The 24,320-nt window shown below is 33.7% G+C and overlaps 2 protein-coding genes across 4 annotated transcripts; one reads left to right on the top strand and one right to left on the bottom strand.

Moving 5' to 3' along the window:
- Positions 1-8,807: 8,807 nt before the first annotated feature.
- LOC145601858 (NAP1-related protein 1-like) lies at positions 8,808-14,764 on the bottom strand. 3 transcript variants are annotated; one of them, XR_014104456.1, is made up of 11 exons: positions 14,468-14,764; positions 13,070-13,192; positions 12,871-12,921; positions 12,641-12,712; positions 12,397-12,510; positions 12,241-12,302; positions 11,530-11,584; positions 11,355-11,426; positions 11,203-11,247; positions 9,342-9,595; positions 8,808-9,154 (listed from the first exon to the last, which is right to left on the bottom strand). XR_014104456.1 is itself a non-coding variant. In XM_081657939.1 (10 exons), exons 1-10 carry the CDS (start codon positions 14,594-14,596, stop codon positions 9,536-9,538), a joined length of 783 nt encoding a protein of 260 aa, XP_081514065.1. In that variant the 5' UTR covers positions 14,597-14,764; the 3' UTR covers positions 9,257-9,535. The 3 variants fall into 3 exon arrangements, 2 of the variants coding, with proteins under 2 accessions (XP_081514065.1, XP_081514075.1); XM_081657939.1 differs by lacking the exon at positions 8,808-9,154 and having other exon boundaries at positions 9,257-9,595; XM_081657949.1 differs by lacking the exon at positions 8,808-9,154 and having other exon boundaries at positions 9,257-9,595; positions 11,355-11,411; positions 14,468-14,761.
- Positions 14,765-15,479: 715 nt separating this feature from the next.
- On the top strand, positions 15,480-20,882 carry LOC145576677 (uncharacterized). The gene is made up of 2 exons (XM_081634400.1): positions 15,480-15,532; positions 20,261-20,882. Exons 1-2 carry the CDS (start codon positions 15,480-15,482, stop codon positions 20,880-20,882), a joined length of 675 nt encoding a protein of 224 aa, XP_081490526.1.
- The last annotated feature ends 3,438 nt before the right edge of the window (positions 20,883-24,320 follow it).

Below are 24,320 nucleotides of genomic sequence, written 5' to 3'. Positions count from 1 at the left end.
AATTTTCACCTACAATCATCAATTCTCTCTCATTCTCTTCAATAATTATCTACCAACTCTCATCAAGATTCTCTTGATTACTCTTTCTCTCTTTTCTAAACTAGCCTTTTCTCAAATACAAAATTCCGCATTCATTAGATCTAGAAACACCTAGCCATATTCGAAGTTGCCTTCGCCCTAGACGTGAAAGGTTTAATTTCTGAGGGTTATCTCTATTTCAATTATTTAATTTAATTGTTTTGTTTATTATTTTCCTTGAAGTTACTAACATGTGTATTTTGTTATTAGAAAGAGGTACGAGGCATCAAAGTAAGTACTTTAATGGTTTTCTATTAAAAAAAAAGTACTTTAATGGTTTTTATTAATGTTATGATATAGAGTTCATTCTTAGGTTGTTATTTTGATTCTTAGTTGTAGGGAATAATTTCAAGCGTTAACCCCCTAGTTTGAACCCCACTGTGATCATACACTAAAGTACGGTGGCGTCCAAAAGGGAAGAAGATAGAACAAAAGAGTCGCAAACAAGTTTTTTAGGAACTTGTAACCCGTTCACGAGGTGAAGGTTACACCCCTTAACGATCCAAGAGATCGTCAACTCTATAAGGTCTTGAACCAAATAGGGTTCGGGGATGAAGGTACAAACCGGGCCCAGTTTAGGAATGATAAATCTATATTAGGCCCTCCTCTAGATCATTGGGCCGCATATAAGGCTCAAACCGGGCCCAGATTAGTAAATTGGCCATAACTTCCTCAATATTCATCGGAATTGGGCTTATTATATATCGTTGGAAAGCTCTTGTCAAGCCCCATCCAACTACACTACTATTGGACCCATATCATGGACCAACCAAACTGGATTGACTGTTTTCTTAAAATAAGTTTTCAAAAACAAATAGAAGAGAAAAGAAATTAAAACGATTCGCAACACTAAACTTTCCACACTTTCACTTCATTCGATTATGATTCGACGCGAAAGGTACTCATCACTGGGTTTGGTTTTTGGGAGACGCAAATGGGTGTATACACTAGTATCATGTCTAGGGTAAATTTAATACTAAATATGATCGTTATGATGCCTTTTATGTTCTTCCTAATATTTATGATTGTTAGTATCATGTTAGGGTTAAAACTTTGATTTTTAATGTTTAGTGACATGCTAGGGTTTGTTATTAATCTTGTTAGTATCATGCCTAGGATCTTGCTATTATTATGCTTTAACATGATTACAATTATTTTAATTATTATTATTATAATGATGATTATTATTATTATTGATTATTATTATATATTATGTTGCTTGATATTTATTCTTATTGCTTGATCACACCTTTTATGCATGTTTAAAGGGAATTGGTACTTGTAATCACGCTTAATAAGATAATTAATAATCTTGTTAGGGTTAATTTGATTATAATTCAAGTGATCGCCAATAATAGTTTATTTGTACATTAATATTCAACCAACATAGATAAACAGGTTTAGGGTTAATCCTATTGATTGTATGTTAATCAGAAAGCGCACATGAATACGATCTGAATAAAGTAGAGGCTTATTATTAGGGCAGGTTCAATCTCTTTTAGGTTGGATTTGTACCTTCATCCCCGAACCCTATTTGGTTCAAGACCTTATGGAGTTGACGATCTCTTGGATCGTTAAGGGGTGTAACCTTCACCTCGTGAACGGTTTACAAGTTCCTAAAAAACTTGTTGGCGACTCTTTTGCTCTATCTTCTTTCCCTTTGGACGCCACCGTACTTTAGTGTATGATCACAGTGGGTTCAAGCTAGGGGGTTAACGCTTGAAATATTCCCTACACTATGGTCCCTTCATTTACAGCCAAAGTGGAACTATTCTTATGGAAGTTATTCCATAACGATTTAATGGTAAAAGGTGAACTTCATTGCAGGATGGTTCTACTATAGGATGTGTCATGTGATCTTTGTATTACGCAATTATAAGATTTTTACTATCTTTTTAGGGATTGCAATATTGCAAGAGAAACATGGAAAGGTCGTTGTTTGAGCATCCACTCAGAAGTACATAGACACCTTTCTTACTCAGATTGGATCCAAGATTATATCCGACTTTTCAATAGTCGGGACGGGATTTTGAGCCCCAAAATTAGCACCTTCATTGGTACGCTTTGGGTGTTCACTCCCGATACATACGTATGCCTATTACAACACCAATTGAATATTAAATTTTGGATATCCTACACTCATACTATCTTTATGGATGAGGAAGTTGGTTTGGAGACTTCTCCCTCTTATACTATTCAAGTTGGTTTACCCCTGCCTAGGTTTAATGTAGCCCATTTAGGGAAAAATCATACAGGCTGGAACTTGGTTAAGATTTAGATCGACGAATAGTAATTCGAAGATACAAGATGAACTGGAATGGCTGGGTTGATGTCTCGATAATATAGATCCTCTAAATGCGAGGATTATTGATTTATTGGTGGGAGTAATTTTGGGTTTTGCACTTCACCTCTTCATTCAGAAGCCTTACCTTGTTTGTATGGCTTATAATGGGCTTCGAATGCTAACATTCAATTGCTTGTACTGTAATATTTACGGATTCTTATAATCTAGCCACTCTTCTGCGAGGCCGAACGATGGTCATGGGGATATTCGTTATCATTGGTTGGTGCAGTAGATACAACTTTTAGGGTCCATTTTTCAGCACTGCATTATTTACAGGACAAATAGAGAGTATGTTTACAGGGCTCACCAAATTGCAAGCTAAGAGACGGTATCGTCCATTTAATTTGCTTTAGAAGTCATTTTTTTTATTATTTTATTATTATTTTTTTATAGTAGAAGTAATGTGTATTAGTGTTGTTTAATTCTTGTTAACCTTTGTCAAAAAATAAAAAATACAAAAAAGAAATAAGACCTTATTAATGTCCAGGGAGTAAAGTTAGTATAAAACGAATTATATCCACATATGTTTCAATGATAGTGTCACAGTCTATGTCCAATTAAGTTTCTATCACATTATTTTTGGATTGAAATTTATGTCACTATGTCTGTTTAAACTTCAATGAAATTAATTAATAATTCAAGAGACATTTCATAGTTAAACAGTGCGAATAACATCAATTTAAGAGTGCTTTGAAAATTCGAACCTTAATGACAAAAAAAGAAATTGACAAATCTATATTACATTATTACCTCTCTTAAAAATAATAATAAATAATTAATATAAAAACACCAAAAACAAGACAAATCTATTGTTGGTCGCTAGAGGAGATTTTTGGTGTCTTGAATTTTAATGAGAAGAAAGGAACGTTGCCTAGAGAAGTTATTAAATGATGATTATATAAACATGAAAAGTTCACATGAGTGAAGAACTATCATCATCGATACGGTTCGAACAACACTAATAATAGATTCATGGACAAAATACATGTTGATGTATCATACTTCATATTTTTGTGAAGGGAATTGTAGATGTCAAGTTGTTGTTTATTCATTTACAACCCTTTGAAATTCGAATTATTATTATATGAATAAACAACCTCTTGAACTTCGAATTATTATTATGTTATAGTAATAATGCTGATGTACAACTCTATTAACCTTTTATCTATAGTTCCTTTCTTGTTGTAAGTTATAAACAAATAAATAAATAAATAATTAAATAAATAAAAAGGTTGATGCTATAGGACTGCATGTAATTAAGAAATTATTTTGTAAAAGAAAGGATTGATAATATGAATTGAAGCATTAGTTTAACTCACTACATTAAATAAATTCAATACATTTATGTTTTTTGTCATAAATTCTTTAGTGAGTATTTGAGTAAGGAAGGATTGGAGCTTTAGTCGGATTCAAATTCAATGTTGCAGGATAAGTCGATCATAAGTACTCTCAAGTTAAATGGAAGTGTGTTGCCAAATGCCGCTCTATATTGATTAGTTTATACATTTGCACTACACAATACTGCTTTTTCAAATGGAAAACTTGTTGCCAAATACCGCTCTAAATTGATTACTCCCTCCGTTTTTAAATACCTGCTTTATTTCTATTTTTTACACTATTCATTTGTCTTACTTTTATTAATGTTTGTGATTTATACATAATAAAAAATACAGTCTTGTGGATACTTGTTAGAATCACCTCAATGAATAGATTATTAATTTTCAATTGTTACAATTTATACTTATTGATAATTAAAAATATTAGTGATCAAAGATTAACATCGACATGCGTGTCCAAGAGAAATGGAGCAAGTATTTAAAATTGGAGGTAGTAATTTATTTGCGCTAAACAATTCCACTTTTTGGATCGGATTAGAAAGCTCGTTGCTATATACCGCTATAAAATTGTTTTCAAAAAAAAAAAAAAAAAAATACCGCTATAAATTGATTGCCTTATTTGTATTTAACCATATTAGTTAGAAGGCAAAAAAAAAAAAAAAAACAAAGAAAAAAAAAAAACAAACACGTAATTAATTCAATTTAACGACTTATAAAAGATCGCACAATGTGTTACATAATTAACCCAAGAAAATCCCTTCAATATCGAAGTTAGTTGGTGGAATGGTGGATAATCAATGTAAAAGGTATACGTGTTTACCCTAACAAAGTGATCATTCATACATGAAACTATAAAATGAAGGTATTTACATAGGCCATTATTGGAGTATGTAGCATAGTATGTGTTAAATATCTTTTTTTATTGAGCTTGTTTTTGGTGACCGTAAGATAATTGATTCACGATATTATCAATTACAACTTAAGAATACATTAATATAGATTTTAATTCCTTTAATGAATCGCACTTAATTGGAATTGCACTACTATTTATATTTATAAAATTGAATTTGAATTAAATATACTAGTACAAGATTTTGTTTAATTATAAATTATAATTGAAAATTATTTTATTCTTTTTTTTTTTTTTTTTTGAAAATTATTTTATTCTTGATTAGTTTCAACTTGAATTGAGCTTTATTTGCTCTTCATATGTTCATTTAGGGGTTTTGGGTAGCTAAATATTAATACACCAATAACTTTTCTGTGTGTCTAATCACACCGTGACACCGTGTGATAGGGGTTATTTGTATGAGTTTCTTATTTAGAATTACTTATTTAGAGATTACTTGTAGTGGTTACTTACTCAGGAGAGGGGTTACTTGCAGGAGTAACTTACTCAGTCGGTTAACGAGTTTTCTGTGTGAGAGTATCCCATGGTTGATTGAGTAACCCATGAATAAGTAACCCTTAACCATAACCCTTAACCGTAAGTATTGCCTACAAATAACCGCTAATCATAAAAGTAACCTCTGCCACATATAAATTTTTTTTGTTAATACACTCATCTATCACTCGGAACGAGTTGAATATTTGGGTGTATTATAGACAGAATAGAAAACAACTTTGATGGAATACAGGGTGATTCAAAAGAAGTGGGCATACGCGTAAATAGTAATAGTGGCAAATGTGACATAAGTCATTTTCGTTGCCTTTTCTTTCCAATAAAACTTAGCCTTGAGATTTTGAGAATCAAAATTGCACCATCAAGATTAGAGACCACGTCAGAGTATCTTATCCTAACAACACCCATTGTTTTCCAATCAAAGTGCTCCATGTAGATCTCTTAAACAATGTAGGATAGACAGGATACATCTATATCCTAACTGCTACCAACACTAACACTTTCCCGTTCCGTTTCTAAAAAACGTGCAACATTTTAATCAACACCGTTGTCAATATACAACTACGTATATAATTAACAAAATTAATAAAAGTCAATATTATAAAACCATAATGAAACAACTTTTACAACATGCATGCCCCCCCCCCTTTTTTAATACTGTATTACCCATGTTAATGTTCGAGAGTAGAAGAGGAAGATAAGATAACTCCTTCTTCGATCTAAACATATAGCAAGGCGAATTTTCCACCATCTTTACTTGTCGACTAAACATACTTGGTTATACTACTCGTAAGTCGTAACATACAATATGTGTTGGACATAAAATTTAGTTGATCATATGACCAAGCGGGTCCGAAATCAGGCTAAAAGCGGGCCATTTAGGTCATATTTGGTGGTGGATATTTCCAAAAATGTTGGTTTACACCTTTGTGTTCCATCTGGTAGATTGTGATAAATTATGGGAATACTATTGAAGGTATTGATGTGCTCCAACATAATTTTGTAAATAAGTCTCTTGTCTATGCTCCAAGTAAGCGAACATGATCTCAAACAAGTGTTTTTATCCAAATACTTAATTTCTACAATTGGCATGCATAAAGGCTGTTGAAGAGAAAAATTGACCACTTTATATATGCACATATGGTAATGGTCAAAATAAGAACATAATATTTCATAATCCGTATTTTTTATGTCACTAAGTTAATGATATTATTTATCATTAAAATTAAGCAGCTCATTGCTTTTTCGATAGATGATTGAAAAATTAAATGGCTCTTTGCTAAGAATAGTTACTGAAAATTACCGTCCGCGGCACAAGACCAAACCTAGTTCATTATATTTTTGAGTGTAGTTCAAGTACTATTTCGAATCATTCATGTTTAACTTAGGTTGAATTTCAAATGACCTAGTCTATCTTTAAGAGTATGATTGGTTGATTAACGCCATACTCCAATCAAAGCAATCCTTTCAATTAACCTCAAATTGCTTAAAATAACTTTTATTTAAGGCAAAAGGGGTTTATATCTAGGCACATTATTGCAACCATGGGATAACTAGAGATTAAAGCACTAACAAAGAAACAAAAATCAAGTGATAAATCTCATGATAGTAGGGCATGAAAGAAAACAACACTAGATAGAGTTAGGTAAGAAACTAAGAATACTACAAAAACAATGATAATTTGTGGAAATCTCTTTTTGATTAGCATCCCAATTAAGATTAGACTAAGAAAGAAGATAATATAAAATAAAAATAAAAAATTAAAAAAAGAGCAAAAGAAATGAGTTGGTTAAGACCAAAAAGTAGTGAACAAGAAGAAAAGTTGTCAAAGTTAAGTATAATTATTTAGAAATGAAAATCCTTTAAGCGCACTATCACTAGTAAGACTTTAAAAGATGAAGATCTTGTGTTTCTCTTTTTGGGGAAATTACGCTTCATTCCAGATTGAGACCCTAGAAAGTGACTTCTCTCTTTAAATTGAATGTTATTATAATTATTAATTATTTCAATTATTTTATTAATTATTAATAATCTTGGTGGAACATCTGGATATACTTGCGGGAAAAATCATTACTTTTTTTTTTTTTTTTTTTTTTTTTGAGGCCGGGAAAAATCATTACTAGGCAACCTATAAATGGTTGTTCAACTTGCACCAAAAAACTAAATTAATGAATGCGATGTTTATTTTGCTAAAAAAATTATGAAGGAAAGTAGAAGAGAATTAACTTAATCGAGTATATGTCAAGAATATGTCATGTATGATCGAGTGAGCCTTATAATGTTAAGAAAAAACCTATTTAATAATCGAACGCTTGAGTTAATATGAAGTATGAGGTAAACAAAGGATTAAATTTATTATGATTCAAGACCTCAAAAATTAGGTTATTGTTGAGTGTTTGTAAGAATTGACAATGTAATATGTTTTATAGGGATGATTTAGGTGGGTTGTCTTGAGATTTAGTCAAAGATTGACATTAGGGTATTTTAGTGTTTCCACCAAGGACAATATGACAAATTTACCTTATGCAAATCCTATTTACAATACCATATCTTCTATTTTTACTCAATTAAGTTACGTTGTTATTTTTTCGTATTACAATCTCATTATCTTAGAGCACGATCAATGGATGACCAAATTAAAACGCTTAGGTCATAAATATATAGCTCAAGATAATATAGGATTCTCAAGCTTGGGGTTTTGCAAAGGATCTTGACTTTTGCTTTAATAAGGTAGCAGCACACATATAGTTTATTGACCTCTAACACTTGCTTAGTTAAGAATGCCAAGCATCACTTTACGTTTATTCTCATATCAAAAGAGGTGCAATTGTGGCATACATGTTGCAATGGTGATGTTAGGGAGCAAGGTGAAATCAAGGAACTGAGGATCGCCTGAGTATGGCGTAGGAAAGATGGTCATATATTGCTCAAGCCTTAATTTAAGTCGTAGAATGCTGAAAATAATACTTTCTCCGTTACAAATTACTTGCAACAAAGGGGTATTTTTTGTGAGACATAAAATATTCCTTTGTTACGAGTAATATGCGACGGAGGGAGTAATTTGATAAGGTAGCACAAATACAAGATGAAGGATTGAAGGGCATTTTAGTTGCATTGTGTATGCAATTATATTTTCTTCAGGGGAAATGTTAGGTTGGAAGAGAAAGGCATCAAATTGTGCTTACGTATTAGAAGCAAGTTTAGTACTTCATTTTACGAGGTAAACATTATATGACTTTAACACATGGAAAATGTAAAAACACAAATTCTTTGTTATTTGTTATTGTCTCTATTGCCTATTTGTCCTATCAATTGAGTATGATGCAGTGATGCTTGCCACCTTTGGACATTGGTCACCTGGTATCGGATCGTCAAGAAGAATTCCGGCTTAAAATTCTTAGTTATTTCCGAGTACACAAAGAGCTAAGCATACCCAAGGAAAAAAAATCATACTATTCATCTGGTTTGAATGAGCAGCAGAATAGGCCCAAATGAGCAACTTATACAACAGGTAAACTTTTCAAGTCATTCTTCATTCTCATCCATTCTTCTCGATGGCAATGGAGTCTGTTTCATGGCAAATTCTACAGACTGTTTTGGTCCAAACTTGTGGGTGAAATCGTTTGTTTACTTCAAGTGAAGCATATATATGTTCAATACTCAAATTTAAGTTATAATTTGCTTACTTTTTTAAGTTCAAAACTTAAAATTACACCATCAGCCTAGTTCATATAAGTACACTCAAATATCTCACCAAATGAACATCGATTTCGTGGTTACCGTGTTACCTGGAGAGTAGAATAGATAGCTATAGAGCACTTAAAAAATAATATCACAAGCTTTAATCTCACAAGTCGGGTGATTAGAGAGCTAGAGAACTATCACCTACACGGCTAGACCTGCGCTCCAATAATCGCCACGCCAAAAAGAACACACCATTCTTGCACTCATCGTCATCATATCCTTTTTCATTCATGAAGTATGCTGAATAGCCTGTATGCAGAGACATACAGACATACAGTTCAGTCCTGCTAGCACAGTTACAAAGACATCTAAGGAAATTACCAAAAAAAATAAAAGAGCACAGAAAAAATATATCAGCATCAGAAGCTTGCATATATATTATCGAGATAGCAGACAAGACTAGTAACCCCGATATGTTACTGTAGAAGGCGGATACCTATTTAAATTAAGCAGAGCTAACACTGAAATAAAAGCCACAATTTGTCATTTCCCAACCTATTAATTCATCATTATCATCCCAACTAATAACCCACTTTACAAAAAAAGCTATAGTAATCCGAAAAGCAAAGCAAAGCAAAATCTGCAATAGCATCTTCAAATCGAAGGCCCATCCACCACCAGCTACATTTATTATTCTTCATCCTCGTCATCATCTTGCTCATCATCGTCGTCATCAGAGCCTTCTTTACCCTATCACATTTAAGAAAAAAAGTCAATTTCACAACATTGTCTAGATTTTCACAGTATGCATTATATTATTGATTGTACCCTGCTGTGTAATTCTTTACCCTTCACCCTCTAAAGCCAAGAACACTTAGCATATTAATGTCTATCCATCGCAGTATATACACACACGGAGAGAGAGGGGAGTGGGGGAGGCAGCCCTGTATAAGTGAGACAAAAGCTTTGTAGGTGTGATTCCAATATTAGGCTTTTGAGATAGAATTCGATCACGGTGGTCAAGGGTTCTATATCTGAAACCAGAGTACACACTCCACAATAGTACAAATTCAACCCTTTTCAGTTTACGACTGGGTTAGAACTTACGAAGTAGAAGGTATATTTAAGTGATTAGTGTGAGAGGAAGGTGAAAGATGGTTAAAGTGGATAGAGTACATAAATGACAAGGGTTGACAGTAATCAACTAATCATGGAGATGTTGACTTGTATTAAGGGGATTCTTATGTCTTGGTAAATAAATAAGTGAGAAACTAATTTGGGGTAAATCAATCAGTGAGAAACAATTTAGGGATTTAGAGTAAAATAATCAGTGAGACAATTTAGGAATTTAAGGTAAATTATTTTTTGAGAGGAAGGTGGAAGATGGTTACGGTGAATCGAGCACAAACATTATAGGGTTGACAGTATAATCAGGGAGTTCCGGAGTTGTCGACTTGTTATTAAGGGGATTCTTATTTCTTGGTAAATTAATCATTAAGAAAGAATTAAGGAATTCAAGGTATTTATTTGTCTTCTTCTCTTTTATCCCTTTCCTATTGACAATAGTCACCAAACATGTACATTGGTGAATCTAATTTGTCAACAAAATATTAGTCCCCTGATTCATCACCCAAATTTCTTGCTTCTAAATGATGTAACTAAACATAGAATGCACAGCCAAAAGTAACATAATTAACAACTCATGGCATGTAAGCTCTGGAATAATAAATGACAAAACCACACTATGTTTGGTTTGATTATGGAATAGAGGATTTTTTTTCCTTTTATTTGATTTGATTTGATACCTAAATATACTGGTATGAGCCAAACACCCCCCCCCCAAGGTTTCTAAAGAGGTATGGGTTGAAAAAATTATAAAATAAAATTAAGTATGGGTTTGAAACTCTTAAAATCACCACACAATTTATGGTATGAGTTTAAACCATTCTAAACCCATACTTCTTCATACCTAAATCCTATGAACCAAACACCCTCTCAATGAATGATAATAAAGAAGATAGCTTTGGCTGGGTCAAGTACGATATGGAATGTGAACAATTTTGGGTCTAGGAGTAAGATAGGCGCGCTTTGGGTGCGCTTCTTTGACGTGAGGCATACAATATAAAACAAGTTAAAAAATCTGTCTATGTGCGCCTCAGGTGCACCTCATGCGCCTCGCCTAAAGCAAAAAAGGTGTTCTACCCTAATTGCCTAGAGTCTAAGCGGCTAGGCACGCCATTTTATACACTGAATATTGTACACCTTATCACGCTCATGCAACCATCATAAGCTATATTTCTACAGCTGAGCAAGAATTCAATGAAGAAGATGAATAAAATTAAATGTCATAAATTTACCTCTTCGTCATCATCTTCAGCCTCAAAATCTTCTTCATCAGCCTCCTATAGTATAAATCAAATCGCACATTTTAAGTCATGATATGTACAAACATCATCAAATTTAGCCTAAAAATAACAAAACTAAAACATAATGAAGGTTAAAATATTACATTGTTGAAGTACGTGAGAGGGTTAGGCCATAGGTCCTCCTTGATGATTTCAGCGACCTGCATATGTACCATCTAACTATCATAAGTTGCCAGTTCCAAAAGAGAGAAGCTACTGATATATTTCAATTATTCTGGGCAAACTGATAAAAAAAGGCCACCAAAATAACCCCGTTACCTCGTCATGGATGTCATCATCAGTTTGCTGAGTTTCACTGAACCAGCTGAAGAAGCTGCAAAGGTATGAAAAAAAATCAAAGTGAACTTTTAAAAACATAGTTTCATCAAGGCCAATTTAGTGATCATACACTGATACACCCAAGACTAAACAGTTATTATAAAGCACCAAAAGGAGTGTGAATCCCTCCCAACTAAATAGCCAAGGAAGCATCAAACTAGACCCATCAATCAAAACACAATCAAGTTCAAATAGGGGTATAGAAAATTAATATTGCCTCATGAAGAATGGGGATCAAACCATAAAAAGATCAGCTTATTGAGCCGAGCCAAGCCAAGCCAAGCAGACTGCTTGAGTGACTTGGGTAGACCACTTCTCAAAGCAAAAAATTCCTCCTTGACCTTAATCCACCATCTTGATCATAAATGTTTCATCAATGGGATTTTTCCATTTACCAAGTCAAGACTCTATCATTGCACTTAAGACCATCCACACAGTCACACAGATGCTTAGACACATAGACATCACTTAAGAGACTAATCCCCCAAACCACGTCTACCACTCTTAATGGCTCAACCAGTAACAATCTAAGAAAACCAGAAAGCTGGAGTAGTAAAGCCACAAGTGTCCTGCTCAACAGAAAAAACAGGCAGAATACAACTAAAAGGCTAGTTTAAGAGTACAGCTGAAGGTCATATAACGAAAATCTACCTTTCCTCAATATGGGCTCTTTTGTTCCCTTTCTTGTCATTGTCTACACCATTTGGGATTCCCTGCACACATTTTTCACAACAAAGTTAATTATCAAGTCAGAGGCATACTAAGCAGTGAAGCGCCTTTAGAAGAAAGATGAAAAAAGGACATTACCATGCCTTCTTTCCACTTAATGGAAGTTGCAGTCACTTTAGTAGTCCCTTCATCAAGAAATGTGAATGTTTTGGTAAGCTTTGTATCTTCAAAATAAGGATTGGGGCTGAAATTCTGGATGCAACACAGAAGATATTACAGATGTTAGTTACTTTCCATAAGAGATGAGATTTATGGATATAATCTAGAAGTCAGACATTATGCAATCAACGCCACATTTAATACATGATTCACAAGTACTTACAAAGGTGATGGAGTATCCTGATTTCACATCTTTAGAATCTTCTACATCGATAGAAGTTAGATGCTTGAAAACCTATCAGCAGAATGAAGTTAATTGAAATGAACAACTCTACAAAATTTCTAAAAAGAAACTGAGATCCTTAAGAGACCTCAATGATCCTCATCTTTTTATTTGCCTTTGAAGTATCTAAACATGTTAAAATTTCCAGAAAGTTATATGATAATAGGTACCTTGTGATCTTCTTCAGTCACTAGCTCACTTAGAGCTGGATGACTAAGAAACTGCACCAGCATATAAAATAAGTTAGCATTAGATATAAATTATAAAGTAATGATTAGAAAGGGTTTTTTCAAGGCAAAATTCTGGAAATTATACAAAAAATAAATAAATTAGAGGTCTAAAAAAGACTTTAAAAGGTAGAGTACTTACAGCAGTCAACCAAAAGTCTGGAATGGACTTTATGATTTCATTTCTCTTATCATAAACTGGCTTTCGAACCTCATTGTACCTCTTCTCCACTTCTAATACTTCATCACTAGCTTTCTCATTGATCTGGAAAAATAAATACAAGCATCTTTCTTTATAAGGTTTCCATAACACCACTCATATCAATCAATAACATCAAAAACGACAATTTTTTTTTAACTGTTGCTGGCGTAGGCCACGTGATGGCTAATGCTCACATATGACCAAATTGTTATTGTGAGTTAATAAATGCATATTCAATCATGTAGATTTCTCTACTCACGCTTTAGTAACATTAATTTAGCAGTATACTCTGCAAACTAACTATGTAGCACTTGTTCAAATCTTACTATCTGAGATTCTGAGGAAAGTATGTGAGGAATTAGCTTCTTGTTTTGAGACCATATTGATGGAATACATATCTCTGAAAAGACCACAGTATTCGCTGCTGCTCCGAGATCACAGCCAAAAGTTTTAAATTTACCAACTACAAAGCACCAGTTCAGAATATAGAACCTCAATTGGTGGGTGCTTAGAAAGGTAGCGTGTAGCCTACCTCACTAGTCAGTGATCTACACTAAAATGGGATTCTTTCACTGTTACACATCGGAACAATGATCGAAGACATCGAAACAGAACATTTTCCTATAAGTTAAAAGAGCATTAAAAAGACATATATCTATTATTACAAAACCGAATAAAAAGGATACAAAAGTATAAATATATTGACCCCTCCAGCTTGACACATTTATGACTCTTTGGAATATCATAGTATCCCAATAACTCAAATATTAATCATGAACATAAAATAAATGAATGCATGCTTCCATGAAACAAAGATAACAATTCAGAATATTAATTCATGGTCATCCTACTCATATAGTCCCCCAATCCAACCCAATTCAAATTCACTAACTAATTAATCAATCATAATCAATTAATCAATTGATTCACAAATTTTCTTAAAAAATAAATAAATCAATCAAAATTCCAACCCTGTCACGAATCGAATCATTTCCTATGTGTATAAATTCAAATCCCACATAAACATCATTAAACAAATTGTCCTGTTTAAGCAAACAAAACGATTATACAGATAATAAGTAGTTAATTTGCGCACAAATTCCACATAAATCAAGCCAATTAAACTTCCAAACAATTCACATGCACACAAAAATCAGCTAATCATAAATACCCATCAACAGAAAACAAAACCCCATCAAAATTCCAAGCAAAAACCAGAACAAAAACACATATTTAAACAAAAATGACATAATTAATTAATTACACAAAACCCACATCAAAAACCCCTCATAAACCCTTAAAAAAAAAAAAACCAAATTAGGGACATAAAAATCGAACCTTTTCAAGATCATCTTGAATTTCCTGAAGCTTTTCAATGGAAAGTACAAGTTCGCTGTCGATCTGTTCAGCATTCTCCTCATCATTCTTGTCAGTAGCCTTCAATTTCTTCCCTTTGTCGGCCACCATTTTTTGTTGTTGATGCTGCAGCTGCTCACTTTCTCTCTCCTTCGAAAAACCCTAAAACTGGAAATCCTAAAACCCTAAAAACGGTTTATGCAGAGGCCCCCTCTTCAAAGAAAAGAACAGAACAGAGGAGAGAGAAACTGGGCAACAAAGTTAGAAATTAGGGTTTTTGTGCTCTGTTTAGCTTGAACCCTACCTAATGAAAAACTGACACGTGGTTAATCAAGGTTGTTTTTGTCATTTTGAAATGTTTTGGAGGTGATTTTGGGTAATTAAAAAAGAGTTTAGTTGCTAAAAAATTTTAGCCGTTGGGTGATTTATGGAAATTATTTGACAAATTTTTTATTTTTTTTTTTTTAAGACCACCACAGGAAACTTAATTTATTAAATCAAGGTCCGTGTAAGCTTTTCCTCAAAGAGTTCGTACAAATAAATTCATCACTAGAACCCGTATCCCACCTAGCGGTTAGATGAGCAACCGTGTAATTCTTATTAATGCCTACACCCCTTTAGACAAAATTACCTACACCCCCTCAACTAAATAACCATAGCCTTGTTTTTAAAAAAAATAAAAAAATAAATTAAAAATAACCATATAGCCTTTACCCCCACAGCCCCACTAAAAGATAAATTACAACCCACCCCCCCCCCCACTAATCGCACAGTAATTACCCACTAACCATGGTAACTTCAATTAACCACCCGTACGGCCTTACCCTACATATATATACATACAAAAAAAAAAAAAAACTATGTCAAATCATTTTCTCTTTCTACAACATTCTTTTTCATCAATTTTCTACACTTTCTCTCTCATCAAAACCAAAAAATCCGATTCGAATAATATCACTCTAAAATTACTCCAACTTACTTCAAAATACTTTAAATGTCTGACATTCGCGAAGAAATTCTTCAATTGCAACAACATTCCAAGAAAGAGTAAGTATTTTGTTCACAATTTTGTTATGTAAAAAAAAATACAATTTTGTGTATAAACCTTAGCTTTTCAATTTTTATTTGATATTATATGTTCTGAAACATAATATGCTATTATTACAGTTACTTTTATGCAAAAATGATTAAAATCTACTATGTTTTGTGCTATTTTTGAAAATTTTAGTTAATTTTATTATAGAATTTACAAATTTTGTATTACACATGTAAAAATCATAAGGAATTATGAAATTGTTCACCAATGAAAATTAAGTATAGAGTATAATTGTCCTAATTTTCTAAATTAGTTGAGTTTTCGTAGATTTACTGAGATTTAAATTAGTTTATATTGAAAATGACTTTTCGGTATATGTTCATTTTCATGTTGATAAATGTTCATTATGATGTTAGTATGTGATCATTTACATTCGTACCTTAGATCTACTATAGGGTTTAGTCTTGAGATAAGATTACTCTAGTTTTGTTTATGATCATTCGCATAATGATGAATGTTTACTAGTATTTAAACAAATGTTATTTAAATTTAAATAGTTACATATTCATTGTCATATTGAATATATATATATATATATATATATATATATATATATATATATATATATATATATATATATATATATATATATATATATATATATATATAATAGTTACATATTCATTCTCATTCTTGGTATTTCACTACTAGAAAATCCGTCCTTTTTAGACGCTTTTCAAGCTATTTTTCGACGCTAAAAAGCGTCGAAAATATATTTCTTGACGCTTCAAAAAAGCGTCGAATATACGTGAGTCGAGAAAACTGGACGTCATAAAAAAGCGTCGCAAATCTCGACGCTATAAGACGTCCAAATTTTTATACGAAGCGTCGAAATTTGCAGTTTTGGCGCACTTTCTCAAGTTATCGACACTTTTTTTTGTCTAAAACTTTAAATTTGGCGACGCTTTATTGTGTCCATATTCTTATATATTAGATGTTTAATATTTTGGCGACGCTTATTTCTATCTATATTCTCATTGTTTGTGACTTTTTTTGTCAGGAATCTTTACAAATATCTAGAATATAATTACCTAAAAAATTATTTCACACTAAAAATTTACTACTATGCTAGTATTAACAATATATACACAACAAAATTAAGCCAATTTTTTTTATTGCATATAAATATAGTACATGTACAATATCTCATTGTAATGAATTTTCTATTAGGTAGTACAAGAAATATAATTCCAACCTATACTTCATTCATGACTAGTACATAGTGGTAAAAATCTGCTCATTTCTTCACAAAAAAAAACATCAATCGATCTCCAATTAGCTGCTCCTTAATATGCTTGCAAGGGGCGTAAAACAAAGTTCATATTGTTTCGAATCATTGTTGGCCTTGAATTCACAGCACACCTTTTGATGTTTGTAGATCCTTCGGTAGGAACTAAGTGATTTAGTGTGGACTAGGAAGACAAACAACAACATCATCATGGACCAACAGCATCAGCAACAATATTGTGGAGCAACAACACAAGGTGGAGCGACAACAGTGTGATCAGCATCCTGCAACAACAACATCAATCTTTCTACAATTTATTGTTCTAATTTGGTGCTATAGGTGTTAAGAAGGAACAAGGATATTGAGAAATATCGATGAGAAATATAGTTGAATAGTGGAGATGCATTACCAAGACAATACATGGGATATTCCACTCAGATATCCCCACACAACCAATTATATCTCACACTCATCGGCTCAAATTGAGTCTTTAACTCATTAGTATGCAGAACGCAACTCTAGAAGATAAAATACCGGGAAAAAAGAGCTAGATAGCCAAAATGATAACATGTACAACTTTTAAATAGTTACAGCACAATATTACTAAAATTACTATATGCAAAATATCACATTTTCAGCAAACTCAAATGAATAACATCAAGGCTAAGCCTAGTACTTAAAACTTGTTTGATAAATTCACTACTATCATGCCTATAAAAGAAGAAGCCTTTATAGTTGACAGTTGCACATTAATAGAAAAAAAAAATTAAAAACCAAAGGTCTAAACAACAAATTACATGTTATCTTATCAGGAAGGATCCCCCTCTTGAATCATTAGGCAAATATCTATGTTAGAAATCAACCTTGAACTGAAGAAGCACCAAAAGTGATGGTATTGGGAGCATCACATCAGTTTTGAGTAGTAATTTAGTCATTTGAACTGAAGATAGAAATTAAAATAGTAATACAAATATGCATTAATACTATAAGGCAATAACAAGCCACCCTCTTGTTTCAGAATAAGGGTATTCAAGCATAAGAAACTAGCAATTAAACTCTGATGATAGAAATTTAAATAGTAATAGAAATACCAATTACTAAAAGAAACGACACCAAGTACTATAAGGCAATAACTAGAAGCCACCCTCTTTTTTTTAGAATAAGGGTATTCAAGCATAAGAAACTAGCAAAAGCAAAACACAACCACAAATTAATAAAAACTCAGAGCAATAGGAACATATGAGTGGAAACAATTGGACCAAACAAGCATTCAAAACAAGCTACATAGCTAACAAAAGCAATGCACATCAATATCACCAAAATTATTAAGCTGAGTATTTTAGAATATAACATTAAATCTGAATAATTTTGCAATATTTAAAAGAGAGAGAGAGAGAGAGAACTAACATCAACTCATCAAGAACTCTTCATACCAAGAAAAATGAGTTTATCTCAGCTAAGTTGAGAATGCACCAATTGTGGTATGACTGTTTATCAATATAAGTTTATTGTGTTATGATTAGGATAGCTAGTTTACTTTTAAGAGCATAATTAACTTAAGAAGTTCAAATCAAATATTAGTAGAAAAGAGAATTGGAGTTCGCATAGAAAAAAAAAATTAACCATGGAGGATTTCTTAACTAACAAAATATAGTTAAAAGAGATTCCAGTTGTATATGAGATTAAGAATGTAGCTTGTAGATTCTATAAGCACCTAAAATCGATATATACAATCTTGTCAGTATAAGCTTGCAAAGTATAACTTGTAGATTCTATACGCACTCAAAATTTTAAATAAAATTCACATATTAGAATAGCATTTATACTAGTGCCTAGAAAGAAATATACTTCGTATTTATATAGGAGAATCCTAATCAATCTTAAGAAATAGGACACAATCAAATAAATGAAAAAAAAAACAACTTGTCAAGAAACACGCTAAATCAAACTCATTTTACAACAACCGAATGACAAATCCTAAACAAATTAATTCACTACACCATAACAAAACATGGAAGAAGGATCAGACAAACAAAAAAATTAGAGGGAAGGACAAACTCAAATAAAAACATGATGACCAAATTATTAAGTATTATTGTTTCATGTTTGTCCCAAATATTAACACTACTTTGCAACTAATTAAACGCTAGATTCCTAAAACTGCAAAGTAAGGAATTAGGAAACTGGGGAAATTGACACACTATAAAGCACATCTACATGATATATATTACACATAAAATTAATAATAATTGGCAACAGTATCACGCTAACAGAAATCACAAATAAATCCCCTGAATTAGTCAATTCAAATTTCATGCACAATTCTTCATATGTCAACTTAAATTTTATGCAAGAAAACCCTTAAATTTGTCAATTCGTATAGCTGAAAAAATCGAATTACAAAAATTTTCACAATTCAGATAAATTGGAGACAAGTTGTTGATTTGATTATTATAATAGAAATTTACAGAAAAACTTACAGATTAATGGTGTTGCAATGAGAACAGCTTCTGCTTCTTCGTCTGCGATTTTAAAGATTCAGGTATGCATTAGATTAAACAAGGAACGAATAGCGAATTACCCTCCTCTATCACATTTTTTTAATTGAGCAGCCACATATATATTATACGATTTATACCCCAACATAAAGAACTGCAACGAAGGCTATCAAAATACCAAATTAATTAATTACACCATAAAACAAATCAAAACGTGTAAAAAAAGAGTAAACAACCGAAAATTGAAGACCCAAAATAATTGTATTGTCGATTAACTTCAATTATGCTTGAAAAACGAGATCTAGAAAAGAAAAAATTGAACCTGCGATAAATACCTGACTAGAGAATTTCTGATCTTGTGAGGACAGAAAATGGAAGAAAAAAAAGAAATTTGAGTAATTTAATGGACATATAATGGGAGCAAAGACTGGAATTTCAGTAATTTAGTAAGAAGATGAGATTGTTTCAAAAAAAAGGGAGAGAGAAGATGAGACTATGAGAGGGTGGCGGTTGAAAATGAAGCTTGAAAGAAGATAACCCTAACATGCTAACTACAATACTATCACGTGCAGGGCAAGTGACTATAAATGCTGCTCGACGCGGAAAATTGACGAGAAAGTCAAAGGACGCTTAAAGCGTCGACAAAACACGGAAAACTTAATTTATCTATGACGGTCATTCTCAGCGTCGAGGACAATGCGTCGAGAATATAAGCATTTTGTAGTAGTGTTTTACTGCCGTTTATGCTAGTCCGGATCCGACCAAAAGAACTGATCTTTGAAGAGAATTAAAAGACTTTGCGGCTACTCATAATAAACCTTGGATGTTAGCCGGGGATTTTAATGATACTCGTTTTAGTCACGAGAGAAGCTCTAGTTGTCCTGAAACCTCGAGGCGTGCGGCTAGATTTAATGAATGGGTTGAAGATATGGGCCTCTAGAAATTGAATTCAGTGGCCCTAGTCACACGTGGGCAAGGGGAAATTCTGTTGATACTCGTACCAGTGCCAGACTTGACAGGGCATTATGTAATGGTGAGTGGAGTCTAAGGTTCGCAAATGCAGCAGCGAAAAATCTTCCAGCAGTCCAATCTGACCATTGTCCCCTATTGATTTCCCCGAATGGCTTTGATCCTATTTCCTCTATTAATAAGCCATTCAAGTTCCAGGAAGCTTGGCTTACTCATGAGCAGTTTCGGCCTTTTCTTGAGGAGAAGTGGGATAAGTCGGGGCCTCTTATTCCACAATTAAAAAGAGTAGCTTCGGATTTGCAGGAATGGAATAAAAACGTGTTCCATAATATTTTTAAGAAGAAACGAAATCTGCTAGCTCGAATTTCAGGGGTGCAAAAAAGTTTGGCAGAGCAAAAATCTCGTGACTTAATAAAACTTGAAGCCAAATTGCGTAAGGAGCTTGATGAGGTACTCGAGCAAGAAGAATTACTTTGGTACCAAAAATCGAGGGTGGAATGGATTAGAGATGGGGATCGTAACACATCCTACTTCCATCTTAACACTATTGCAAGGAGATGGAGAAATAATATTACTGCTATTAAGGAGCATGCGAATGGAGATTGACTTTATGAGAAGGAACAAATTCAAGATAATATTGTTTCTTATTTTAAAAATCTGTTTGCTGAAGAAGAATATCCCGTACACCTCCCTATGCTTACGGATATTTTTCCTGAGTTCACAAATAGAGATTGGGACATGCTCTCGCGGCCGTTTGCTAGATGTGAGGTAGAAAAAGTGGTTTTCGAGATGGGTGCTATGAAGGCTCCGGGACCGGATGGTTTTCAAGCTCTATTTTTTCAAAAACATTGGGACCTAGTGGCAGAAAATGTGTATAAGGTCGTTTTGGATGCTTTGAATGGAAAGGGCCTATCGGAAAATTTGAATGATACCTTCATTGTTCTTATCCCTAAAGTTGATACTCCGGAGTTGGCTAATCAATTTCGCCCTATTAGTCTTTGTAATGTGGCATACAAAATTATTACGAAGAATATAGTGAACCGAATCAAACCAATGATGCCTCATCTCACTTCTTGCACACAAACTAGTTTTGTTCCCAGAAGACAAATAACGGACAATATTGTCATTGTTCAAGAGGTCATACATACTATGCGGAATAAGCTAAGTGGAAAAGGTTTAATGCCTATTAAAATCGACTTCGAGAAAGCTTATGGTCGATTGAAGTGGGATTTTATCCGTGATACTTTGTATGAAATCCGGTCCCCCCCTCTTATTACTGAGCTTATTATGGAGTGTATTACCACCTCTTCTATGCAAGTCTTATGGAATGGTGAGCCAACAAGTTCCTTCAAACCGGAAAGAGGAATTCGTCAAGGTAATCCTCTCTCACCTTACATTTTTGTGTTATGTATGGAACGGTTAAATCAATTGATTGAAGAATCTATCATTGGGAATTTTTGGAAGCCGATTTATGCAAGTAGAAATGGCCCAAAATTATCAAATTTGTGTTTTGCTGACGACATCATTCTCTTTGCTGAAGCCTCTTTCGATCAAGCTGTCATAATACAAGAGGTATTAGCTCGGTTTTGCAGTGCCTCGGGACAAAAGGTTAGCTACCCCAAGTCCCGAGTATATTTTTCAAAGAATATGGATTCTGATGAAATTGTTGGTATTTGTCACGCGTTAGGCATCGATGAAACACTTGACTTGGGTACTTATTTGGGGATGCCGACCCTTACAAGTAGAGTGACTAGAGACACTTTCTCTTATTTATGTGAAAAGATTGATCGGAGGCTTGCGGGATGGAAATCGAAGTATGTTTCTCTAGCAGGGCGTATTACTTTGGCCAAAACAACTCTAACTACTATGAGTTCTTACGCTATGCAAACGGCTAAGATACCTCGTACTATTTGTGATGATATTGATAAGCGAACTAGAAGGTTCATTTGGGGAGGAGATGAAGAAAAAAGAAGAATTCACTTACTCTCTTGGGAAGTTTTGCAACAGCCGAAAGATCAAGGTGGCCTTGCTATTCGATCTGCAAGACAAATAAATGCTGCTTTTTTGACAAAATTGGGATGGAGAGTCTTAACTGGGCCTAATGCTCTTTGGTCTCGTGTCTTAAGGGCGAAGTACTGCAAAGGTCGATGTGATATCGACATGTTTGAACCTAAATCAAACATGTCGAATGTTTGGAGAGGAATCTCTGAAAATGCAAAATTTATTTCCCAAGGTTTAAGGGTGGCAGTAAACAATGGAGCTACAACATTATTCTTGGATCATAATTGGGTAATTGCTGGTCCTCTCCGTGCTGCTGCTATTAGTAATATACCTGATCAAATTGATGGTGCTATCGTTGAGGAGCTCTGGGATGAGGAAAGTGGCTGGAAGTGGGAGGTCTTCGCTGACCTGCTACCAACAGACATACTCCAATTGATTGAAGCACATGCGCTTAGAAAAGATCCAAGTATGGGTGCTTTGATGTATTGGGGTGGCTCGAATCATGGCAAATTCTCTATCAAATCTGCTATGGAAATTATCAGAAAAGATGACAATTTGGCTAATGACAACACTTGGAATCTGATCTGGAAATTGAAGGCTCAGCAACTCGCAAAGGTCTTTCTTTGGCTTGTTATGCACGACCGTATTATGACTAATGCAAATAGGTTCAAAAGAAGCATTACTAATGACCCTTGGTGCAAGACTTGCAGCACACATGAGGAGACAACCTTACATGCTGTGCGTGACTGTAAGGCTGCAAGGGAGGTTTGGAGGCAGGTGGGTGGTCCTGCCCATTCACCATCATTTTTTCAAGGCAATTTGAGGCAATGGATTGCAACTAATATCAGAGTTCAGAGTAGGAATGATCTTTCTCCGGAGATTTGGCCAACTTACTTCACTATTACTATTTGGTGGATTTGGCGTTGCACTACAAGAAAATAACCTTTTCGTAGCGATTATTTTAACCTTTAGTATCGATTGTAATTGCAACAAAAAACTTTCCCAACGAATGCTCATTCGATACAATATCCCCCGTTGCCTTAGCCTTTAGTAGTGGTTTTCAATATCGCTGGGGTTGGTCTCAATAATCGATATGAAAAACTACATCCAATCGTGGTGATTATTGTAGCGATTACAATCGCTATAAATGTTTAACTCATTTTCTTCAAAAAAAAAAACATGCATATGATCTTTACAAGATTCGAACATGCAACCTCAAACTCTTATATTAAATGTTTCACCAATAAGCTATGACATATTTTATGTACTCTTTGTCATAACAATATTTATATATCTAGTGTTGAAAAGACTTTTCGTATCGATTTTTAGGATTTAGTGGCGATTGTAAATGATACGATTTCTCAAAATTATATAAATGTGTAAAAATAGTGTGGATATGTATTATTATGTTTTCCGTATCGATTTTATATGGGAAAACCATGGTGATTGTAAAAATCATACGACATCCTTAGTTATTTCACAAACATACTTGCATATTGTAGCGAATGTATAATCGCTACGAAAAGTGATTTTTCTTGTAATGTTGGAGAAACAATGTGGTTTTTGATAGTACTTAGGAAATCCCTTTTGATATCAATCAATTTTTGCTCGCCAGATTTGAGGAGGTTTGGAGAATCTTGGGGGATGATGCTACTAATGTGCAAAGGCCTGTGGCTGCAAGAAGGGAGGCATATATCAAATGATTAGCTCCACCATCAGGCTGGCTAGCCTTAAACACTGATGGGGCTGCCAAGGGAGCTTTGGGGCCTGCAGGTGGAGGGGGTTTAATTCGGGATAGCACAGGGTAGCTCCTCCATGGTTTCTCTATAAAGATAGGAGCTTGCAATACTTTTATGGCTGAACTAAATGCTGTTGAATATGACTTACAGTTAGCAAAAAGGATGAGGGCTGCTAAAATACAAGTCCAAATGGACAGTTAGAGTGTTCTGGCAGCTTTAAACAATGAAGAGGTTCATCGAGGACAGGGTTTTCACATCATTCAGAGTTGCAAGAAGCTAATTGAAGAAGGTAATTAGCAAGTGC

This window comes from Chenopodium album, chromosome 2 (assembly GCF_948465745.1).
Source record: "Chenopodium album chromosome 2, dcCheAlbu1.1, whole genome shotgun sequence".
NCBI lineage: Eukaryota > Viridiplantae > Streptophyta > Magnoliopsida > Caryophyllales > Amaranthaceae > Chenopodium > Chenopodium album.
This window is presented reverse-complemented; position numbering and strand designations above follow the sequence as displayed.